Source organism: Aulonocara stuartgranti (genome assembly GCF_965226115.1).
Source record: "Aulonocara stuartgranti genome assembly, chromosome: 5".
In the NCBI taxonomy this organism is placed as follows: domain Eukaryota; kingdom Metazoa; phylum Chordata; class Actinopteri; order Cichliformes; family Cichlidae; genus Aulonocara; species Aulonocara stuartgranti.
Genome location: NC_138943.1, coordinates 24,096,902 through 24,115,989, shown reverse-complemented (window position 1 = coordinate 24,115,989; position 19,088 = coordinate 24,096,902). Strand labels below are relative to the sequence as shown.

At 42.8% G+C, this 19,088-nt stretch overlaps 1 protein-coding gene across 6 annotated transcripts in view; it reads left to right on the top strand.

The window, feature by feature from the left end:
• Positions 1-18,590, top strand: part of srgap2 (SLIT-ROBO Rho GTPase activating protein 2) — a 57,511-nt gene extending 38,921 nt beyond the window's left edge. For 5 of the 6 annotated variants that reach the window (XM_082532177.1, XM_082532178.1, XM_082532179.1 and 2 more), the window contains 20 exons: positions 3,946-4,008; positions 5,130-5,345; positions 5,664-5,792; positions 6,972-7,193; positions 7,283-7,384; positions 7,498-7,692; positions 7,821-7,905; positions 8,495-8,522; positions 8,821-8,851; positions 9,504-9,564; positions 9,775-9,852; positions 9,959-10,093; positions 10,179-10,284; positions 12,447-12,671; positions 13,511-13,590; positions 13,923-14,121; positions 14,843-14,980; positions 15,160-15,376; positions 15,474-15,584; positions 15,680-18,590. In XM_082532177.1, coding sequence (XP_082388303.1) covers positions 3,946-4,008; positions 5,130-5,345; positions 5,664-5,792; positions 6,972-7,193; positions 7,283-7,384; positions 7,498-7,692; positions 7,821-7,905; positions 8,495-8,522; positions 8,821-8,851; positions 9,504-9,564; positions 9,775-9,852; positions 9,959-10,093; positions 10,179-10,284; positions 12,447-12,671; positions 13,511-13,590; positions 13,923-14,121; positions 14,843-14,980; positions 15,160-15,376; positions 15,474-15,584; positions 15,680-16,210 — 2,952 coding nt within the window. In that variant the 3' untranslated portion in view covers positions 16,211-18,590. The remainder of the gene's footprint in view (positions 1-3,945; positions 4,009-5,129; positions 5,346-5,663; positions 5,793-6,971; positions 7,194-7,282; positions 7,385-7,497; positions 7,693-7,820; positions 7,906-8,494; positions 8,523-8,820; positions 8,852-9,503; positions 9,565-9,774; positions 9,853-9,958; positions 10,094-10,178; positions 10,285-12,446; positions 12,672-13,510; positions 13,591-13,922; positions 14,122-14,842; positions 14,981-15,159; positions 15,377-15,473; positions 15,585-15,679) is intronic. The other variant, XM_082532176.1, reaches the window with a different exon arrangement.
• The last annotated feature ends 498 nt before the right edge of the window (positions 18,591-19,088 follow it).

Here is a 19,088-nt window from a genome sequence, read left to right as displayed (position 1 = left end):
TTGAACTACATTTACAATCAGATCCCAAGTGGCAGGAGCGCACACAAACCTCTACTTTCATTTCTCTGCCTGTCCGACATGCAGCACTCATTCCTGCCCTCTAGCCTCTTGGACATTGATTTAAATTTTTCACGTTTTTTTTTAATACTGGGTGCATGTGCATGTGGGTTGTTTCCATCATGTCTAGGCCATAAGCAGGCTGCACAGAGAATGCTCTGATGGCTAATTAAGTGGATAATTGGTTCATTTATAACATTTCCAGTCAGTGGCATGAATACCAGTAGTGCCAGGGGCTGTTATACACAAACACAACTCATGGAGATGCAAAGCACAACCCGTATTAGAGAAGCTAACACATTCATCTCAGGCTCTTGAAATAGAGTGGGAGTGTGTGAGATTTTAGTCACTGGCCAACAGGAAGCAGTAATGAATCAAGCTGCACTATTAACACGTACACAATCTCCACCTAAGCCACAAACATCAGGACTAATGAAGCCGTTGCTAGTTTCTGCTTTGTAGTACCTGTAGAGTGTAAAGTAGGCGACCACAGGCAAAACAGGAAGTTCAAAGGTCGACATCCACGGTAGGAGAGCTTAGCCATGACTATTGCTTTTTGATTGGCTGTGGTCTGGGCTTTGTCACCTAATGTGTGCCTCTTTAGAGGGCAGGAAAACTACGGTTATCCTGTTACCTCTTTTGTCTGCCGTGCTATCCTAAATCTCCTTCCGTACCACTTTATCCCCTCTGTTCCTGACCTTTTTGTCCCTTGTAATGATGTCACATAGGTTCGACATTATGATATCTGATCCCCTACACGCCTCGCCTTGTCTTTTTCATATACCACCTTCAAACCTCCCACCCTTAACCTTTTTTGTTTTCGCTGACCTGTAAGCCTCCGAGCCTTCTCTGCTCCTTTTTGCGCCCTCATCCAGGAGAAGACAGATGTTCAACATGCTCTGCTTTTGCTTTCAGTCTGCATTCCTCTTCTTTTTTTGTTACTTTCACTGTCCTATTTCTCTCCTCCTTTCATTTCCCCCCTCCCTATCTGCTGCTGTCTCTCACCATTGAAGCCAGATTGTGTACACAGATTTGCATTATGTGTAAATCTGTGTGCACACATATCGTAACCACTGCAAACACTTCCAATAGTAAAAGGGATATTGTTCAGTTAATGTGTCAGATATTGGTTTCCTTATTTCTATGAGTTCCAGTGGCAATCAATCTGACCTTTTACTCCCACGGCTAGATTATCACAGAGGTACATGCCACGTTTTACAGAAGGCACACATGCTCTGAAGCATATCTGCAAGAGGCTGCAATGCAATTGAAGTATATCGAAAGAGGAAGCTCATGTGTGAGTTTGTGTTGAGTGTGTTCTGAACCCTGTCAGTGTAATTTCATGTCATTCAATCACCAGTCCGAGCTACAGTGACTATGTCACAATGGAATGCAACGGCCTTTTTGGCCTTTTGGGTTTCTTTTTTTTTTTTCTGCAGAAACAATTATGAATTTAGAAAAAGTAGAAAATCACAAAAGAAAGAGAAAACAACAACATGATTTCCATATTTTCAGCTGCCATTGCAACCATCCATCCATCAATCATCCTTTTCTTATTTAAATCAGGTCCACGAGGGCGCACTGGAGCCTACTCTAAACTGATTAAAAGGCTGGGATACCCACTTGGACAGGTCGCACCTCTGTCACAGAGAGACCAAACAATTACTCTTGCTCACAATTACAGCTCCTTCATTGTCAGTTTAGAATTACTGCTTAACCTTACATGCATGTCTCTGGATTGTGGGAGGGAGCCTTAGTACCCGGAGACAATCCACACAGGCACAGGAAGAACATCTAAACTCCCCACAGAAAGGCCCCAGCCGGCCGGTGCTAGCAATGCTAACAGCTACACCGCCATGCTGCCCACATTTGCTACCAAATGTTTAATATGTTGCATAAAAGTTGGGAAATTGTGGGACTGTCTTGAAATATCAAATATTGATAATGTATCACACTCCAGTGTCTTCTTGTCACTCTAAAATAGGTCTGCGTGTCTGCTGGGAAAAACTGTGTAATGCAATCTTTTCTGCTTCCGAATTCTGATAAAACTAAAATGATCAAGAGCAAGAACTGACAGAAAGATTTTTGTTGGCAGTTATTGTACTCTTTCTTCGGATCAGCTTATCAAAGATATCACAGACTTAAAAATGTCTTTTCTGGTGTTGGCTGTCTCAGACAATAATTCATGCTTTTGTTTCATCCGAATTGATTATTCTAACTTTTTGTTTTTAAGGTACATAAAGTCTTCTAAGCATAAAACTCTTTGATTTGATCCCATCTCAACAATTTGGAACTTGACTTGAATTAATTCTAACCTAAACAGATCTGAAGGAGGTTTTGATGATGTACAAAATTCAAAATGGGAAAAAGTGGCCCTTCATCATTCTGAAACAGTCTGACTATGCTCTTAATACAGTGAGAAGCATGAGCCCTTTCCTATTCATATTGCGATTTGAAAAGAAATCAGCAAATTCCAGGGCAGTTTCCTGTCATGGCACCACAGACATCTGCCTCCATGACTCTGTTTAGGCCTTAAAATCTAACCCGGGGACGTCAAATACATTTTACGTCTTGAGCCACATACAGCCCACTTTGATCTTAAAAGAGTCGGACGAGTGATTTTCCTCTTTTTGTCAGTATAAAGATGTTTGACTACACATTACATCCCAGAGATATCTTAATACAAGAAAAGGAAGTGCAATTTCAGCAGCATGTTTAAGATTTTCTACATGATAAATGTGCAAAATTACAGAAAAGGTTTTGGTAGCTGCCCAGATTGTCCTGTGAGTATAGAGTTTTTGTTAATTCACACTGGAAATGTTCTTCTTTTTTTTTAAATCAAAATTTGATAAAGAAAAATGTGATGACAAACAGGAACATTTCTATCATTTAATTCTCTGAATGGCCTTTGGGAAGGTCTTTCTCAATAGGAAATACAGTTAAAAACCCCAAAATGTATGCCCTCTTTTTCCAGCCTTCCAGTGGCCTGGATTGTAGTCTTTGTCGGGCTGATTTTGGCCCGCGGGCCCTATGTTTGGCACCCCTGATCTAAACCTGATAATAATATTTTCTCTTTATTGTTCAATCGGTTGCTCTTCTTTTACCTGTCACCAGTTATCATTTTGGTATCTTCCTACCTTGTATGTTCACACTGTACATTTTCCATATGGATCCATTCTGAACACACAAAGCATGCGTTGCCGGTCAGACAGAGGTATCCTTTGTCTGTTACTCTTCCTGTTTTTTGGGACAGGCACTGTCCTGAGGCAAATCTGTGATACTGAGTGATTTTAAAATTTTATGTTTCGGTTTGTGATAATATTAAACCCAAGTCTGGACCCTGGTGCCCTTTTAGCAGATTAGCAAAGTCCTAACATAGAAATGTTGAGAAGGGCTCTGAATGGATGTGTGTGTTTATTCATGTGTGTGCACTAATGTGTGTGGAGTCTACTCATCTGTGGGCTGCTGTGAAGTCATCAGTCAGTAGTGGCTCCTGGCAGTTATGTCTGGAGAATGGTAGCGCCTGTATGACTCCCTGTCCTCCCTCTCTTGTTTCTTTTTCTGTCTTTTGCCACTTCGTCATCCCACCCTGTCCTTAGCTCTTTTGTCCTCTCGCCATCTCGGCCATCATGTAGAGATCAGTATCTGTAGCTCCACATCCATCGGGACCATTACCGCCTCACTCATTTGTCTGGATTAGACACTTGTCCACTGCTGTTTGGCCAGATAATCTACTCTTGATTTATTGATCGACCACATGGCTGAGTGGGTATAGTGGGACCCCATCAGTGGACAGCCCTTAGAAGCTGCAAGTTATAACACTGTGTCAATGGTTGGGACTGTTTCACCACATGTGCTCTCTGTTTGTCTCTCTCTCTGTCTCATCAGAGCAAAGAGGTTGGCTTACAGCTGCAAGAAGACCTGTTGAAAGTTCTTAATGAGCTTTACTCGGTAAGGAAAACCCTTTTTATTACAGTCACAAGCAAGATTATAATTTTGTCTCACGATCGCCTGCATTTCATACAGAACAATGAGAAAGAGCCCTACCCTTGTTGTGCTATGGGTAGGTGTTAGCAGACACTAAAACTGCTTTCTTTTACCTTTTTTCACAGTGTATTTAGACAAATATGAGCTCATAAGAAAGTAAACAGTTTAACTACAGTTACCTCAGTCATTTCCTTACGTTCTGTGGAGTACGACCACCAGGTGTGAATTTGAGCAGCATTTCTTGCCGTCATCAGCTTTATGGTGCCTTCAGGGCCCCTAAAGTTTTTAGTTAGCAGTATCGTCACATTCATATTTAATATTTTGCTCGATCTACTCCTTTGGTTCACCACCAAAATGCCTGCAAAACTAATGACATCAAATTCAACTGTACCCTGTTTTTAAAGCTGATTAGCGGATGTGCCAAAGCTAAATGGTGATCGTGTTAAACATGCCAAACCTCACTGTCTTCTTCCACCATCACGGGCATCTAAGAGTCTGGCTCCACATTTTCATGCTACTGCCAAAAGCACTAAAGCAGTCTGAGTGTGTTTCACTGTCTGCGTGTGTGGGTTTTCTACTACAGCTTAAAGCTTCAGCTAAGGCTCAGCCAGGCCCATAAAAGCAACTTTTGCACTGTAATTATAGTCTATAGTAAGAGATAGGAATAGATCTGGTTTGAGTGACGCTCACATGCTTGCTCATAGACAAACCAGTGTGTCTGTCTGCAGTGTTGCTGGAGGGTTTGAGCAGAACAGCATAATGATGGCTCTAGTGGTGGTCGCTTGAATAAGGCTGACGCTGCACACGCTCTCGTTTCACGTGTTTAACTCTTCACGGTAAACTCAAACCACACCCCTCTGCCGTCCAGCACGGTGCTGTGACGCCTTCTCTTCAATATTTTGAAGCCAGCCATTGCTCGAGGTTTATCCAGAAAAGAGAGCCAATTGGTGTTTTGAGCTGTGTGTGCACTGAGCTTTGGTGCTTCGCTTGCTCACTGGCAAAAGGCCCGCTTTTGATACGGAGCCAGAAGTGAGCGAAGAGACACACATTTGTGTTTGTCTACAAATCTCGACCCTTGTTTCCAGGTGATGAAGACATACCACATGTACAACACTGACAGCATCAATGCTGAGTCCAAGCTCAAGGAGGCAGAGAAGCAGGAGGAGAAGCAGATGGGGCGCTCTGGTCGACAGGATGACCGCCAAACGCCGCGTTCCCCAGACACCCTGGCCAGCATAAAGATGGACGAGAAACCCGTCCGGCGTTCCAGCGTCAAAAAAATCGAGAAGATGAAGGAGAAGGTGAGCAAGCCTGCGTGGGATTAAGGGGGGAGGGCAAATCGAGGGGAGCGAGCAGATAGATGAGCAGATAGATGACGGCTGTTTCTGGGCTCCCCACCTGTTGTCAGACAGATCTATGTTTGTGTCTCATGAATGATTTATAAGTGTGCGCTTGGCTTATTGCTAACCCTGTTTATTATTACTGGAGCCTGTCACACCAGCACGGTTCCTCTCTTCTTATTACCGGCAATCAATACTGAGACGTTACACTGAAACACATATTAACCCTCTCTCTTCCTTCTCTCATTCTGTCCCTATTCTTCTTTCCTCTCTTATCAGAGGCAAGCTAAGTACACAGAGAACAGACTGAAGGCCATCAAAGCCAGAAATGAGTACCTGCTCGCCCTCGAGGCCACCAACAGCTGCGTCTTCAAATATTACATCCATGACCTCTCTGACATCATTGATGTGAGTATAAGCGCACCGCGTTGTTGTTGTGTCTGCGTTTGAGCCAGCGGTGGCTCCTCTGCTTGATTATAACGCGTCACGGCCTGTTGAAATAACGAAGCAGTCATCAGCACGTTTCATTTCTGAAGAAACTGACACGTGTCTGGACAAGCAACATTTAACTAGGTAGGAGGTGGCATGTAGCAATACATCAGTTCTATTTATTTGTTTGTTTGTTTTTTTACAGGTTTTTTTGTTTCGTTTTAGTTTAAAAATTGTGTATAATTTTGCTTGGAACCAGCAAGCAGGTACCAGCTGGAGACAGTGTTCCTATCATGCCTGTGAAGCAAATTAAGGAAGCAGTAATCATGCAATTATTCATGTGTATGCATAAACAGTTTCTGCAAGGGTGACCTGAAAGGGCAGCGAAACAGGCTCATGACCTGAGTGTCACAGAAAGCTCCAGCGGCCCCAATGGCACTGGACAGCTTCCTGTTGCTGGAAAAGAGGATACTTATCTCAGCATGTATTCAGCCTTTTTTCTGTATTTATTCATCCTGTAAGTAAACTGCTACACCTTTAGGTATTAGATTATATCCAGTTTTATGTTTTAAAAATGACACATCTTTATGGTACTTCATGATAAATAACCATGAAATCACTTAATAGTAGCAGGTACAGAGAGAGGGACATATGCTATCGTAAAACAGCAGAACCAATATTATTATCAGCACTTCTTTTTTCTTTTAGCAAGATATTCCTCCTCTCCAATATCACAATGTTCATTCATTCATCAGACTTCGAGGGTCAGGTTTAAAAAAGTTCTTTGTAACAGCTTTTTTAAAATATATTTTGAATGAATACCATTAAGGAGAAGTTAGGGTAGACTACGGTTATTGTAGTAAGACGATATTGATCGTACAACACTTTCCACTTGTATTTGATAAATGATGCTGACATAAAAATACAGGTCAGCAATGTGTGGGAGAAGTCTAGTGACACTGTCATATACCATGTTAATTCAGTGTTTCTGGTCTGTTTCTGGCTTTCTCTCTAAACATTTCCCATGTGCCACTGAATAAATGAATGAATTGCAGAACAAAGGGGCAAAACTATAAAAATTACAAAGTTAAAGAGAGTGGGGTTGTTTTTTTTTAACCAATAATGTTTATTCATACCATATGTCTGCATGTGTGATAGTGCTGTGACCTGGGCTACCATGCCAGCCTCCACCGAGCGCTGAGGACCTACTTGTCTGCTGAACAGAATGTGGAAACATCCAAACAAACAGGGCTTGGTGCTCTAGAGGGAGCCACAGAGAGTCTTGAAGCCAACGGGGACAAACAGAAACTGATGGAGACCTACAACAATGTCTTCTGCCCACCAGCTCGCTTTGACTTTCAGTCCCACATGGGAGACACGGTAGAGTCGCGTTGCTCGTTTGTGTGTTAGAGTAAGTGTATAAATGTGATTGTTCTAATATGTGTAGTTTTTATTTTTTTCATTTATAGATGGGAGTGATGTGTGCACAGTCGCCACTTGAAAGCGACCTGATCCAGAGGTGTCAGCAGCTGCAATCCCGCCTCTCCACGCTTAAGATTGAGAATGATGAGGTCGGGCATGTTTCTTTTCTTCTTCTCGTTTTATTTATACATTTAGCCTCCCACACTTTTCACCTGTGCTGCGTGTTAATCCCAGCCTGTTTTATATCATTGCTGCCATTCAGGTGAAGAAAACCATGGAGGCTACTCTGTCCACCATTCAAGACATGGTGACTGTGGAGGACTATGATGTCTCCGAGTGCTTCCAGCACAGCAACAGCATGGAGTCAGTCAAATCCACTTGTGAATCCTATCTCAGCAAACCCAGCCTGGCCAAGCGACGGGCCAATCAGCAGGAGACGGAGCAGTTTTACTTCACAGTCAGTTCCAATTAATGCTATCATTTATCTAGCAATGACTCTGGTCATTAATGTTCATTTGTGTTGGCTGGAAAGGATAATCTGCACAAACTGTAACTTCATCATGTGTGTCTTTGTATGTGTTGTAGAAGCTGAAGGAGTTTCTGGAAGGCAGGAACCTGATCACCAAGCTGGAGGCCAAGCATGACCTCATCAAGAAGACCCTAGGAGAGGGTGAGTATGACTGCCAAAATGTCCTTCATATCTTTTAGAAGTTGATCTTTTTTCCTTCCCATCTGGGTGAGTGTTTACGTGCTGGGAGTCCTCCAGTGGGACTGAGGAGGATTCAGGATTCATGAACAGTCTGGTGCCCAGAGGCTAAACAGGGAACAAATCTGAGAGATGAGTGGTGCAGTGGGGCGCATCAGTGAGCAACGCAGGGAAGCAGAATCACTTTAATATATCTAATATCCACACGTTCAGTGTGTGTGACAGAGGGCGAGGGTAGGTCAAAGTGACAGTGACCATATGTGGATGCAGCTGTTTGCTTAACTTAGTTTGTGTGTGGGGAAGGTGTAGCAGTGGGCTGAAAGTGCCATCCAGTTCACAGCGTTGTGGGAGAACCCCTCCTGAGTTGTGTGTGTGTGTGTGTGTAAAGCTAAAAGTGGGAAGTGTGTTTCTCTTTTTTTTTCTGTTCCATCAGACAAATTTCCTCATGCGTCCTGTTTCTGCTATAACTGCCTATCTCTCTCTTCTCTGTCATAACTCCCTTTACCCCACTCCACCCCCATCCCCTTTTCCTTCCTGCTTCTCCCTATTTTAGGTCAGAAGACTGACTGTTGCCTTGCCAGGTAGGTGTGGCGTAGGAAGGAAATATGCTAATATACACATATAGGGACCCACACATGCGCGCACACACACATATATATTCACACACATATTTACCAAAGCAGTGTTAAAGCCTGATTTCTTGGCAGGCAGGGTTATTATTTTCCTTGTCAGTGTTTATAGATATCCTCAACACATGTCCATGTGTGTCTGTGTATACAAATAGAGTATTACCAGAGTTGGGAGTATAAATAGACTTTCTCTGGAGACATAATGACAGAGTGCCGTTCTTTTTTTCCCTTTTCCCTCTCTGCTGCGTAGCGGACGGAGAAACTCAACAGTACGGAAGCAGGTAATTATTTTTTGAGCAGTGTGTGTGTGTGTGTGTGTGTGTGTGTGTGTGTGTGTGTGTGTGTGTGCTTTGTTTTTAACTCAGGCCACGTGATTTCTCACAACATCCTCCTCCCATAGGGTGAATTTGTACCTATTATTTGTATCGTATTACTCATTTTAATGTAACCCGATATAGCAATGCACAAACGTACATGTCTGCTTCTACAGTTGCATCTGTAGTAGCTGATCAGCAGGCAACCTTTTCATGAGAGAATCTGGTGTTTGTAGCTCCCCCTTGTGGTTGTGTTTGTTTTAAGCGCTGGCTTAAAATGTAATCCCAGTAATTGTTAATTTTAAATTATATCTAAAAAAAAAAAAACATAACTGTGATGAAATATCTTTATATTCTGAGCATGTACTGTCTAATATGGATTCCTTGGACTCACTGCCAGAGATTTTTTTGGAATCCCCAAACAAACAAAGGGAAAAGGAAAAGGTGCTGTCTCCTAGCAACAGCTGGGAACCCAGTGCCCACTGTCCTTCCCCCATGTCTGATACCCGTTCCTTCTAAATGTGTGCACCCATGCATGTGCATTTGCAGACATGTCAGAAGAAAGAAATGTGCCATTTTCTTCCTCTGACAGGAGTAACTCTTTTCCCTCTTATTGCAGGAGTCGGGCGAAACCATTCCCCTGATGGTTGAGAGCTGCATCCGCTTCATCAGTCGCCATGGTGAGGAAATTCTGCGGTGAAGTGATAGGTTTAGGATCAGCTTTTTTCTCTCTGCTGATTGGTTAAACTACTACAAATGCGATTGGTTCTGGATCTCTTTGAACTGGAAAAAATGTATCAGAATTCTTCCCTCTAATTTCAGATTTGTGAATCTCTGAAATTGAACAAGGGAATTGATATTGACTTGTGTGCGGTTGTGTATGTGTGTAGGTCTGCAGCATGAGGGAATCTTCAGAGTGTCAGGCTCACAAGTGGAAGTCAATGACATCAAGAATGCTTTTGAGAGAGGTAACACTGTCCTGCAGGAAAAACAAGCATTTCCCCTCTGTTGTGTTTATCTAGCGCGTTATTATCCGTTGTGTCCCACGGTCCCTCCTCTTCTCATCCGGTGTAGGTGAGGACCCGCTCGCAGGGGACCAAAATGACCATGACATGGACTCAATTGCTGGTGTGCTCAAGCTTTACTTTAGAGGCCTGGATCACGCCCTCTTCCCTAAAGAAGTCTTCCATGACCTGATATCCTGTGTCTGTAAGTGTTACTTCCTTTTGGCTGTTTGTGTGTTTATGAATTTGAGAGTGTGAGTAATCTCATGGGGGTTCATTTTCATTTTCAGCAATGGAGAGCCTCACAGAGCGGGCAGTTCATATTAAGAAGGTTCTGCAGTCCCTACCAAGTAAAACCCTCATCATCATGAGATACCTTTTTGCCTTCCTCAACCAGTGAGTACCAGAGCGCTCAGAGGCCAGATGTTTGGGATTAAGCTATAGATGTATCACTAACTACAATTTTGAACATAGATGGTGTGTATTAATGTGGTAGCACAGTCTAGTGTAACGCTTTGTTGGGAAACCTACTGGGCCACACCTTTTAATCTTTGAATTCAGGTGTTTTCACTTCCTGTGTCGCACATAACCTGCTCCTGCTCTTTGACACAGTAGGAACAGTGGATTCACTAATCTTAAAACAAACAGCACAAAAGTAGGCATGCAAACCTATCACAGAGCTACTGCTAATAATTAAATGTCATCAAACTGTTGATTTGGACAACAGAGTTCAAAATGTATGTATAAAAATGTAAGTAATTCACTGAATCTTCATTCATGAAGAAATATACTTTCAGTATCAATCAATGTAGAAAGAGTCCACAGAGCAGAAGTCTAAAGGAAGTATGGTTAAAAACAATATCTACTACATAAAATCTAAAACTTGCTTAACCACGTGTAAAGGTCACTATAAGCAGCCCTATTCTGATCCACTTGACCTATAGCAGTGGTTCCCAAACTTTTTTGCTGGGCCCCCTTTTGTTTTACAAGAAAAGTGTTTGCTCCCCCCCCCCCCCCCCCCCCCCCCCCACACACACACACGCACAAACACATCCTCCAACCACACAGAGTTCGTCACGCAACGTTAAAGGTATGTGCCTTTGATCATGTCACGCTGTGCGCACGTTATTGTTTACATGAGATGAATTGCAGAATGATAGAGACAAAATACTGTTAATCTGACTATCTTCAGGTTTTACACGCTTACATACACACGCGCAGTTACTGTCCCTCAATTTAGAAAGGCAGAGGCGTCACGGTGTGATTATTTTACGTGTAGTTGTTTTTTTCCTGTGTAATAATATTCAACATTGCTATCAATACATTTCTCAAAAAATGCCTCTCTGTGCAAAATGGGTTTAAAAACATAAGCAGCTGTGGGATACTGTTTGTCCGTGATTTGAACCGGGGGACAAATCGTGGCAGGCTCAGCCTGATATTATTTGTATCCTGCTGTAACTTTACTGTATAAAGAGCTAATATCTCCAAAATGTCAGGAGTAGTTATTTATTACAAGAAGTGTAATAAATCACTTCTTGTAATAGTTTATAATTACAAATCACGGACTGTTTGTCCGTGATTTGGAGAGCCCAGCGCTGCTCCCGATGCAAGGGAAACTAATTCTGTCGCAGAGACCTACCTCGGCAAAGGAAAGATATGCTTCACCATATTTTCTAGTCTTTGGCTTGGAATGAAGTTGGTTTGGAAACATATTTGGCGATGCTTCATCTCCAGCTTTGCGTTTGTGTGGGAGCCCCGTCACAAAACCAGTCAATGATGTCCAAGGGTTCTTTTTTTGTTTTTTGTTTTTTGCGGGCCCCACACTTTGGGAATCTCTGACCTATAGTCACTTGATTATTTGGTAAACATCCGATTTTATATGGCCATCTCACACAGAATCAAAACATCCTTCAACTTTCATGGAAAGTCAAGTTCGGGGTCATAAAAGTCCACAAAAGAAACTATAACAAGCCCTTTATTACTCAAGAAACTGTAAGCCTTCCTCTCTGTGAAATTAATAAATTTCCTCCATTGAGTTTATTTTAGTAGTTCAATATTCTGAAATGGACTCAGTTTCATCACACTAGCCAAAAATCCAATCTCTTTTAAAAAAAAAGTGAAGGGCAAACAAAAAAGCTTTTTTAACAAAGGTACTAATCTTGTATCAGTTCAAAGAAATATTAAACTAAGAGCAAGACCACAAAAAAACTGTCTGAGTGCATGTACGGCACGCAGAGACGCAATCCATTCTGTCCAGTCCGTCCTTAAAAGCCGTGACTAAACCCTTCAGTTAAAGGGAGAAAGGGTAAAAAGCAATATGGTGTGGGAGACGTGACATTTGAGACTCATGGGTAAACCAAGTGGTCCCAGACAGCTCATGTGGAGAAGGGGAGTTTCTTTTACGTGAGTGATTTACAGTCAACCCCTAAACTCCTGCTTCTTCTCACTCACTGAAACGCGCACACACATCGTCGGAGTCTCTCCATCACCAGGTTATAAATGACTTGTCATGGTTGTTTGGGTTTATATGTTGAGACTCTGCTTTCTCTTCTGCCCAGCCTGTCTCAGTACAGCGAGGAAAACATGATGGACCCCTACAACCTGGCAATCTGTTTTGGCCCCACCCTGATGTCTGTCCCAGAGGGTCATGACCAGGTTTCTTGCCAGGCCCATGTCAACGAACTCATTAAAACTATCATCATCCACCATGACACCATCTTTCCTGGACCGCAAGACCTGCAAGGCCCCATCTACACTATTCCTGGAGTTGGAGATGACTTCTGGTGAGGCTTGGGGAAGAAACCCCATAAATCACAATGGGATGAAACTTAAATTACTAAAGCTTCTTGAAGCTAACTGGATATATCTTCCAATTGTTTTTCAAACTGCTGTAGAAGGGACTTAGAGATGATGAGTAGGCCAGAAATGGGGAGTGGGGGTTGATTTAGAGGCTGCCGGGGAGTGATGGAGGCTCAGCTTGTCTGCCCTACTCTGGGTAAGGGGCCACGAGGATCAGCTTACCCTCTGTCACACTAAAGATTAAAGCCCCGCCTAACCACAGAGCACAGCGTGTACACACTCACACACCACAACGCACACAATGGTTACTTTCAGTTTTACTATAATGACAAGCCCGGGCACCAGTTATTATGATTGCTGGCAGTCATTCCGGTTGTACAGACTGTATGTCACACAAAGTATGGTGACTACATTCACGCTAGCATATGCTAACTTTATTTGAATCGACCAGAATGATTCTGTGAGCTTGTGTCATCGCTACAGAAAATATATCCACAGGGTAGTCGATTGTTTCGTTTCAATATTTTAAACATCTTATACAATCCCTGCAAATGACAAAGAAATTCCAGCAGTCTGTGTTTTTCTGTTACATTCAATTCACCAACCTTCCAAAACAAATTTGTTTTTGATGGCAGGCAGCTCAGAATGGGTGAACACCACGTTAAGCACTATGTAGAACCTGTCTAACCTTAAAAGGCTCTATATAACTGCAGACCACAACTTGGTCTGCAGTTATAACTTGGTGCAGGATTTTGAGGTCAGATTGTGAGTTATCAGAGAAGTATGGCATCCTCTAACTCCTGCTGCCCTCCATTTACTGTAGTGACAGTCAACACTGTGAGCCCCCTCTTGTGGAAGAGCCAGCACCTGACACTGTCTCTGTCAGCCATAACAGCGAAGATGGTAAGTAACATACAAAACTAACTACATGCACTGTATGTGCTTTATATACTGGCTTGTTTTTCATTAGTTTAGGAGATCTCATGCTTTCCTAACCATTTACTGTGGCTTAAATTTTTTTGTGCAAGCTCACGTCTTGCTCCCATTAATCTGTTTTGTTATTGCGCAGCAATTTTTAACGTGATTGCAGTCACTGAATGAAACAGCACTAACCTGCCATGCGCTAATCAGGCTTCCTCTCTCCTACACCTCTCTATTCCCTCATTTTTGCGGCTCCTCTGCTCCTCCGCTCCTCTGCCACGTCCCCTGTCTCTCCGCCGTTCTCTGAATCTCAGGCTCCTTGGCTGTTTCAGAGTCTGATCCAATCGAAGCCATCGCTAGGTTTGATTATACAGGCCGGACCGGTCGGGAGCTGTCATTCAAGAAAGGTGCCTCTCTGCTTCTGTACCACCGAGCCTCTGATGACTGGTGGGAGGGACGACACAATGGAGTGGATGGACTGGTGCCACACCAGTATATTGTGGTCCAAGACACGTAAGATCTGTTCTAGTAATTAATCTACGTCATACATTTTAAGAGGCTGACTTTTGTATTCATTAAATTAGATGTTACTTTAAAATTTTTGTCTGATATGAATGTTGGTTATAATAATAATATTTTACCCAGAGAACAAAGAGGCCTCTGTCAAAAGCATAAACTGGAATGATGTCAAACACTGACCATGAGTAAATACAGAAACTAGTCCAGTGGAAATCCCCGTTGCTAAGGAAGTGCAGTCATACAGACTGCATATCATAGCAGATCAATTTCCTCTTCAGCTTAGCCTCTTGTTTAAACAAGCATGCAGAGAGGCTTGTTGCGTTAGTGTAAGGATTTTCCCTCCCTGCTACCCAAGCACAAAAATCTGAACCTCATGTTCACTTTGCTGTTGCTAACTGTTCTGCAACTGCATTGCAAATGACTACAATGAGATCTGGGATTTATATAGAGAAATACCTTATTTCTTTTGTACAAGTATAAATGTAAGAGTAGGTCAAGGCAGATTTCTATTATTTATTTAATGCAGCTAAGACTGGTTTTTTTTGACTGCTCGTGGTTCGCGTGGAAGTAAAGAGCAGCTGCTATATAGCTTTAAAATAAGCTTTTTCTTGCAGATGTGTCAGTGTGCGTTATATTCTCTGCTTTGTAGGTTTGATGCAAGGCAGAGGCAGAGCGGGAGTAACGCGATTTTGCTGTGTTTCTTTTTTCCCTCCAGGTCTGATGTGGGGCGAGGAAGTCCAAAGCCAGACTTGGACAGCAGGGATCTGCTGGAGGATAGAGTACCCACTCGAGTCAGTGCTGCCTCTCCTACAGGAGCTCATGTAGCTGACATCTATCTGGCCAACCTGAACAAGTGTGTATCGTGTGCAGATACGTCTCAAAATATATACGTTTCAGTCAGATGACAGTTTGTGACATTAGTCATGTGTGGTTTTATTCTTTTCAGATTGTTTTTCCATTAGCTCCATGAACATTTCGTAATGATTCACAATAGTATAGAAAAGAAATGAGTAAAACATTTGTGTTATTCAGGCTGAGGAAACGGCCGGAGCCCGGGAACATCAGAAGAACGTTCCGCTCAGAGAGCGACAGCACAAGTCCAGGAACCAGCGGAGGCGGGGGAGGAGGAGTGAGGACCGCTTCTCTTCCTGTTGGCGGCGCTCTTGTAAAAGAAACCGGGGACAAGCGACCCGTGAGCGCTCATAGCATCCTCAACTCAGTTACTCGCCACTCCTCACTCAAGACCAAGGTACTGTAACTGGATCTCCTTTTGTATGCAGACATGGAGTGACTGCACTATTGCTGTCTGGGAAAACATTTAATTGAGGCCATTGTGCTGCTTTTAGGTGGAGAGTCCACAGTTGCGGAAGACGACTACAGCAGGGCGCTCCAAGAGCTTCAGCAACCACAGACCACTGGACCCTGAAGTCATAGCCCAGGTGGATCCCCTCTCACAGGTACTGCTTTCATTTCAGCTTCAAGTTTAAACATCTGGAACATTTCAGCTTTCTGTCTGTGTGTGTTTACTTTATGTCGGATTCCTTCATTACAGGACATTGAAACAACCTTAAATGAGTTCAGTAAGCTGGAAAGACAGAGCACCCCGAAACATACACATACCCCTGACGTGGTGCTGGACACCTTGGAGCAGCTGAAAAGCGGAGGAGGAGCTTCAGAGCCCTCTAGTCCACTCCACTCCCGTCTGTTGCGGGACAATGAGGGAGGCTCACACGCCCATTCACTCCAGCGCAGCGCCTCCTCAGCTAGCGACGTGCCCTCCTCCTTCCGCCCTGCCAAGAGCCAGCCACGGAGCCCCCTGCCCTCTGCCACGTCCCCGTCTTTGTCCACCTCTCACTCCTCATCCCTATCTTCCTTCAGAGAGTCGCGCCCGCCAGCAACAAGGCCCAAGCCGGTGGTGTTCCCAAAGGGTGGAGGAGGTAGCGGCAGTCCAGCAATGGGCTCCCCAACCTCCACTGTTCCCCCTACGCCTCCTCCTCCACCTGCAGGCCACACACACTCTCTCCCCCACACGCCTCCCCCTCCCCCTCCATCCCAGTCTAATGATAAATCTTGCCCTGCTTAAGTCCCAAAATGGAAATCCTGATTCTTGCAAACTCTTAAGATTCTTGCAGCTCTTCTGTCAGGTGCCAAAAGCGCTTCGCTTGTTACATAGGACCCATAACCCAATTCTCACATGTAGCATTCACTACTTGGAGACCAGATGAGTTCCTTATGATGCCATGTTCAATTTAGTGTCAAGTTTTTAATCTGCCCTCTCCTGCCAGCTCTGCTTTACTACAGCTCAACTATCACTGATAAAGCAAAAGACACTTCTTCTCTCTTTTTTTCCTTCTTGCCACCACAGAGATTCCAGACGTTGCTGGATTTTCAAATCTTGTACAGGGGAGCAGGACTCAGGGTGGACTCATACAGGCCCTGGAGCTTGCATACACTAGTTTGCGTTGTATGAAATTCCATTTGAGTGGGCGTGCAAGAGTGTTACTTGCCTTTTATACACAGATTTATGTGAGGAATAAAAAGCACTGTTTTTTTAATTTGTTTGGTTTTTTGTATAGTAGATACGACAGCGTTTTTTATCTTTTTAATGACCCCGTGACTAGCAGACCAGATTTCAGAGAACAGACTGTGAAATGCTAACCTCTAACTCACACACTGACCTGCTGCTTCAGAAGTGGAAAGCTGGAGGTAAAGGCAGACTTTTGGGATGATAACAAAAAGAAAAGAAAACTGGTCCAAATACCTGTGCAAGTCATATGATGGAGAGCTTTACTTTGCCTTTTTCCTTCAGTGTTCAATATCATTTCGAAATATTCTTATTTTTTAATATTTCTTTTTTTGTATTCGCACCACAACAGGAGCATAAAATAACATGGCCAACAATAATTTTAAGTCTACGTAAAGCAATACAAATGCTAAACCCTGGTAGTTTGTGGCATTATGTGCTGCTCGTCTCCTGCAGCTCGGTTTTGTGTGTAGGGGACCACTGAAGACCCAGCATTTTCCTATGTAGTGTTGGACTGTACATGCAAACGTACGTTTTCTTTAAACGTATGTGCGTGGCAGTGCTTTTGTTTTGTGGCAGCTAAACCCCTTTCAGGTTTTCCTTGCATGCTGGGGGCCGCTGACTGCAGCCACTGCAGCAGCAGCAGCTGTCCGAGTCCAACTCCAAACAGAGCTACATTTTGCTCCTTTTAACGACATCCTTCAAACATAGCCGTAAAAAAAGGAGTTTTGATTATTCTAACAGTGTGTATGTATATTTAATAATCACAATGATAACTGGAAGCACGGAGCTGAGATTCCTCCTGAGTGTGTTTATATAAAAGCACAACCAACCACCTCATCAAATACGTTCTTAAGCAAAGTTTGTTTATATTCTCATTTGGGTTTTTGTTTTTTGTTTTTTTGGGTTTTTATGCTCAGAATTTGTAAATTGTGGAGTTTTGTAGCCACCTGGGTAAATGCACATGCGTGCTCCTGTGTCAGGCACGCATTGGCAGAGTATGTATGCACCTCACCCAGCCCTTGCCTAAGCAAAAATGGATGCCAACCAACAGCGACTGCCTGGAGACACACAGAAACTTCTCCGGTGTTTTGGAGTGCTGGCCGCCTGAGCGCTGAACAAATATGCACTGTATAAATGTCACCAGATAAAAAGCGTACAGGGATACTTAAAATGTCTTCGTTTGCCAGTTGTCTTCACCCAGATCCAAGAAAGAAAGCCTTTTTTTGTAACCGTGTTGAACAAATGCTAAACTCACATTACCCAGCACATAGTGCACTCATGGATGCTCTCTCTCTCCCAGGCAATGATTTGTTAGTGTTAAGGTTTATTTTTAATCACTGTATACTGATTGTGTGTTACCTTGTGTATTTGTGTTGCTCTTACCTCATCATGAGAACTGGAGGGATTGTGCGCGCGTGCATGTGTGTTCGTGTGTGTGGTTGTGGTGCAGAAACATGAAATGACATTGTCGGCACAAACACTCTCGCACATACACACCATGCATGTGGGTGGTTGGTGTGTTTTGTCCCAGTTGTGCTGTCCAAAGGGAACTGGGAGCCTCTTTTGATCTCAAATCAATCATCGTGCACTTGAACAACTTGGCTTGCATGTGGACTAACTGTGTGGGGATGATAATGTAGGCGTTGAATATTGTTACATATGCATTTTTGTGTCAGTTTGAAAATGACAGAACTTAAAAACAAAACAAAAAAAAGACCGTAATGTCAAATCTATTTATAGTTGTCTCTGTATTACTGGAGAATCCTGTGTTCAGATTTACTTTGTAAATACAATGTTGTACATTACAGAGGTACACTCTTTTTTTGGTACAATATTGTACAGTAATAGCAATAGTAGTTTAATCAAATAGGCCTTATATAATATTCCACGTGTAGTTCTTGTTGTAGATCTGCTTTTTTGTTCTTTTGTTTTTTTTTAATAAACATTGCTTGCTATAAAGATTCTTGATTTGTTTGTAACAATAAATTGACAACATGAAACTCCCAGGAAGTCGTTCTTTAAAACGTTATTTCCAATTTTATGTCTGTCCACTGTTATTTGTTTATTACGTCTTACTATTGTGCATTAGTAAGACGTAATAAACAAATATCCACGGCACGAAGATACAGCTGTCCAAAGGGGAGTTTAATCGATTTAATGTTAAGAAAGTCAGAAAATCCCTTAAGCCGTGCAGAACTCTCAAAGAACTCTGCAAAGTGCCACACAGAAAGTTGGATGAATGCATATATTATATATCTTCAACATTAGAAAAGACTGTGAAACGGGAGAAGAGTCGGTCAAATATGAACATTAAATGGGGGCAATGTAGCATTGTGTGGTGATATTATGTTTATACAGGGACACCAATTATCTATATTTTATTGAAGTATTAAAAAATATCATATTGCCATCAGTCTAAAAAGGTCTGATAAGG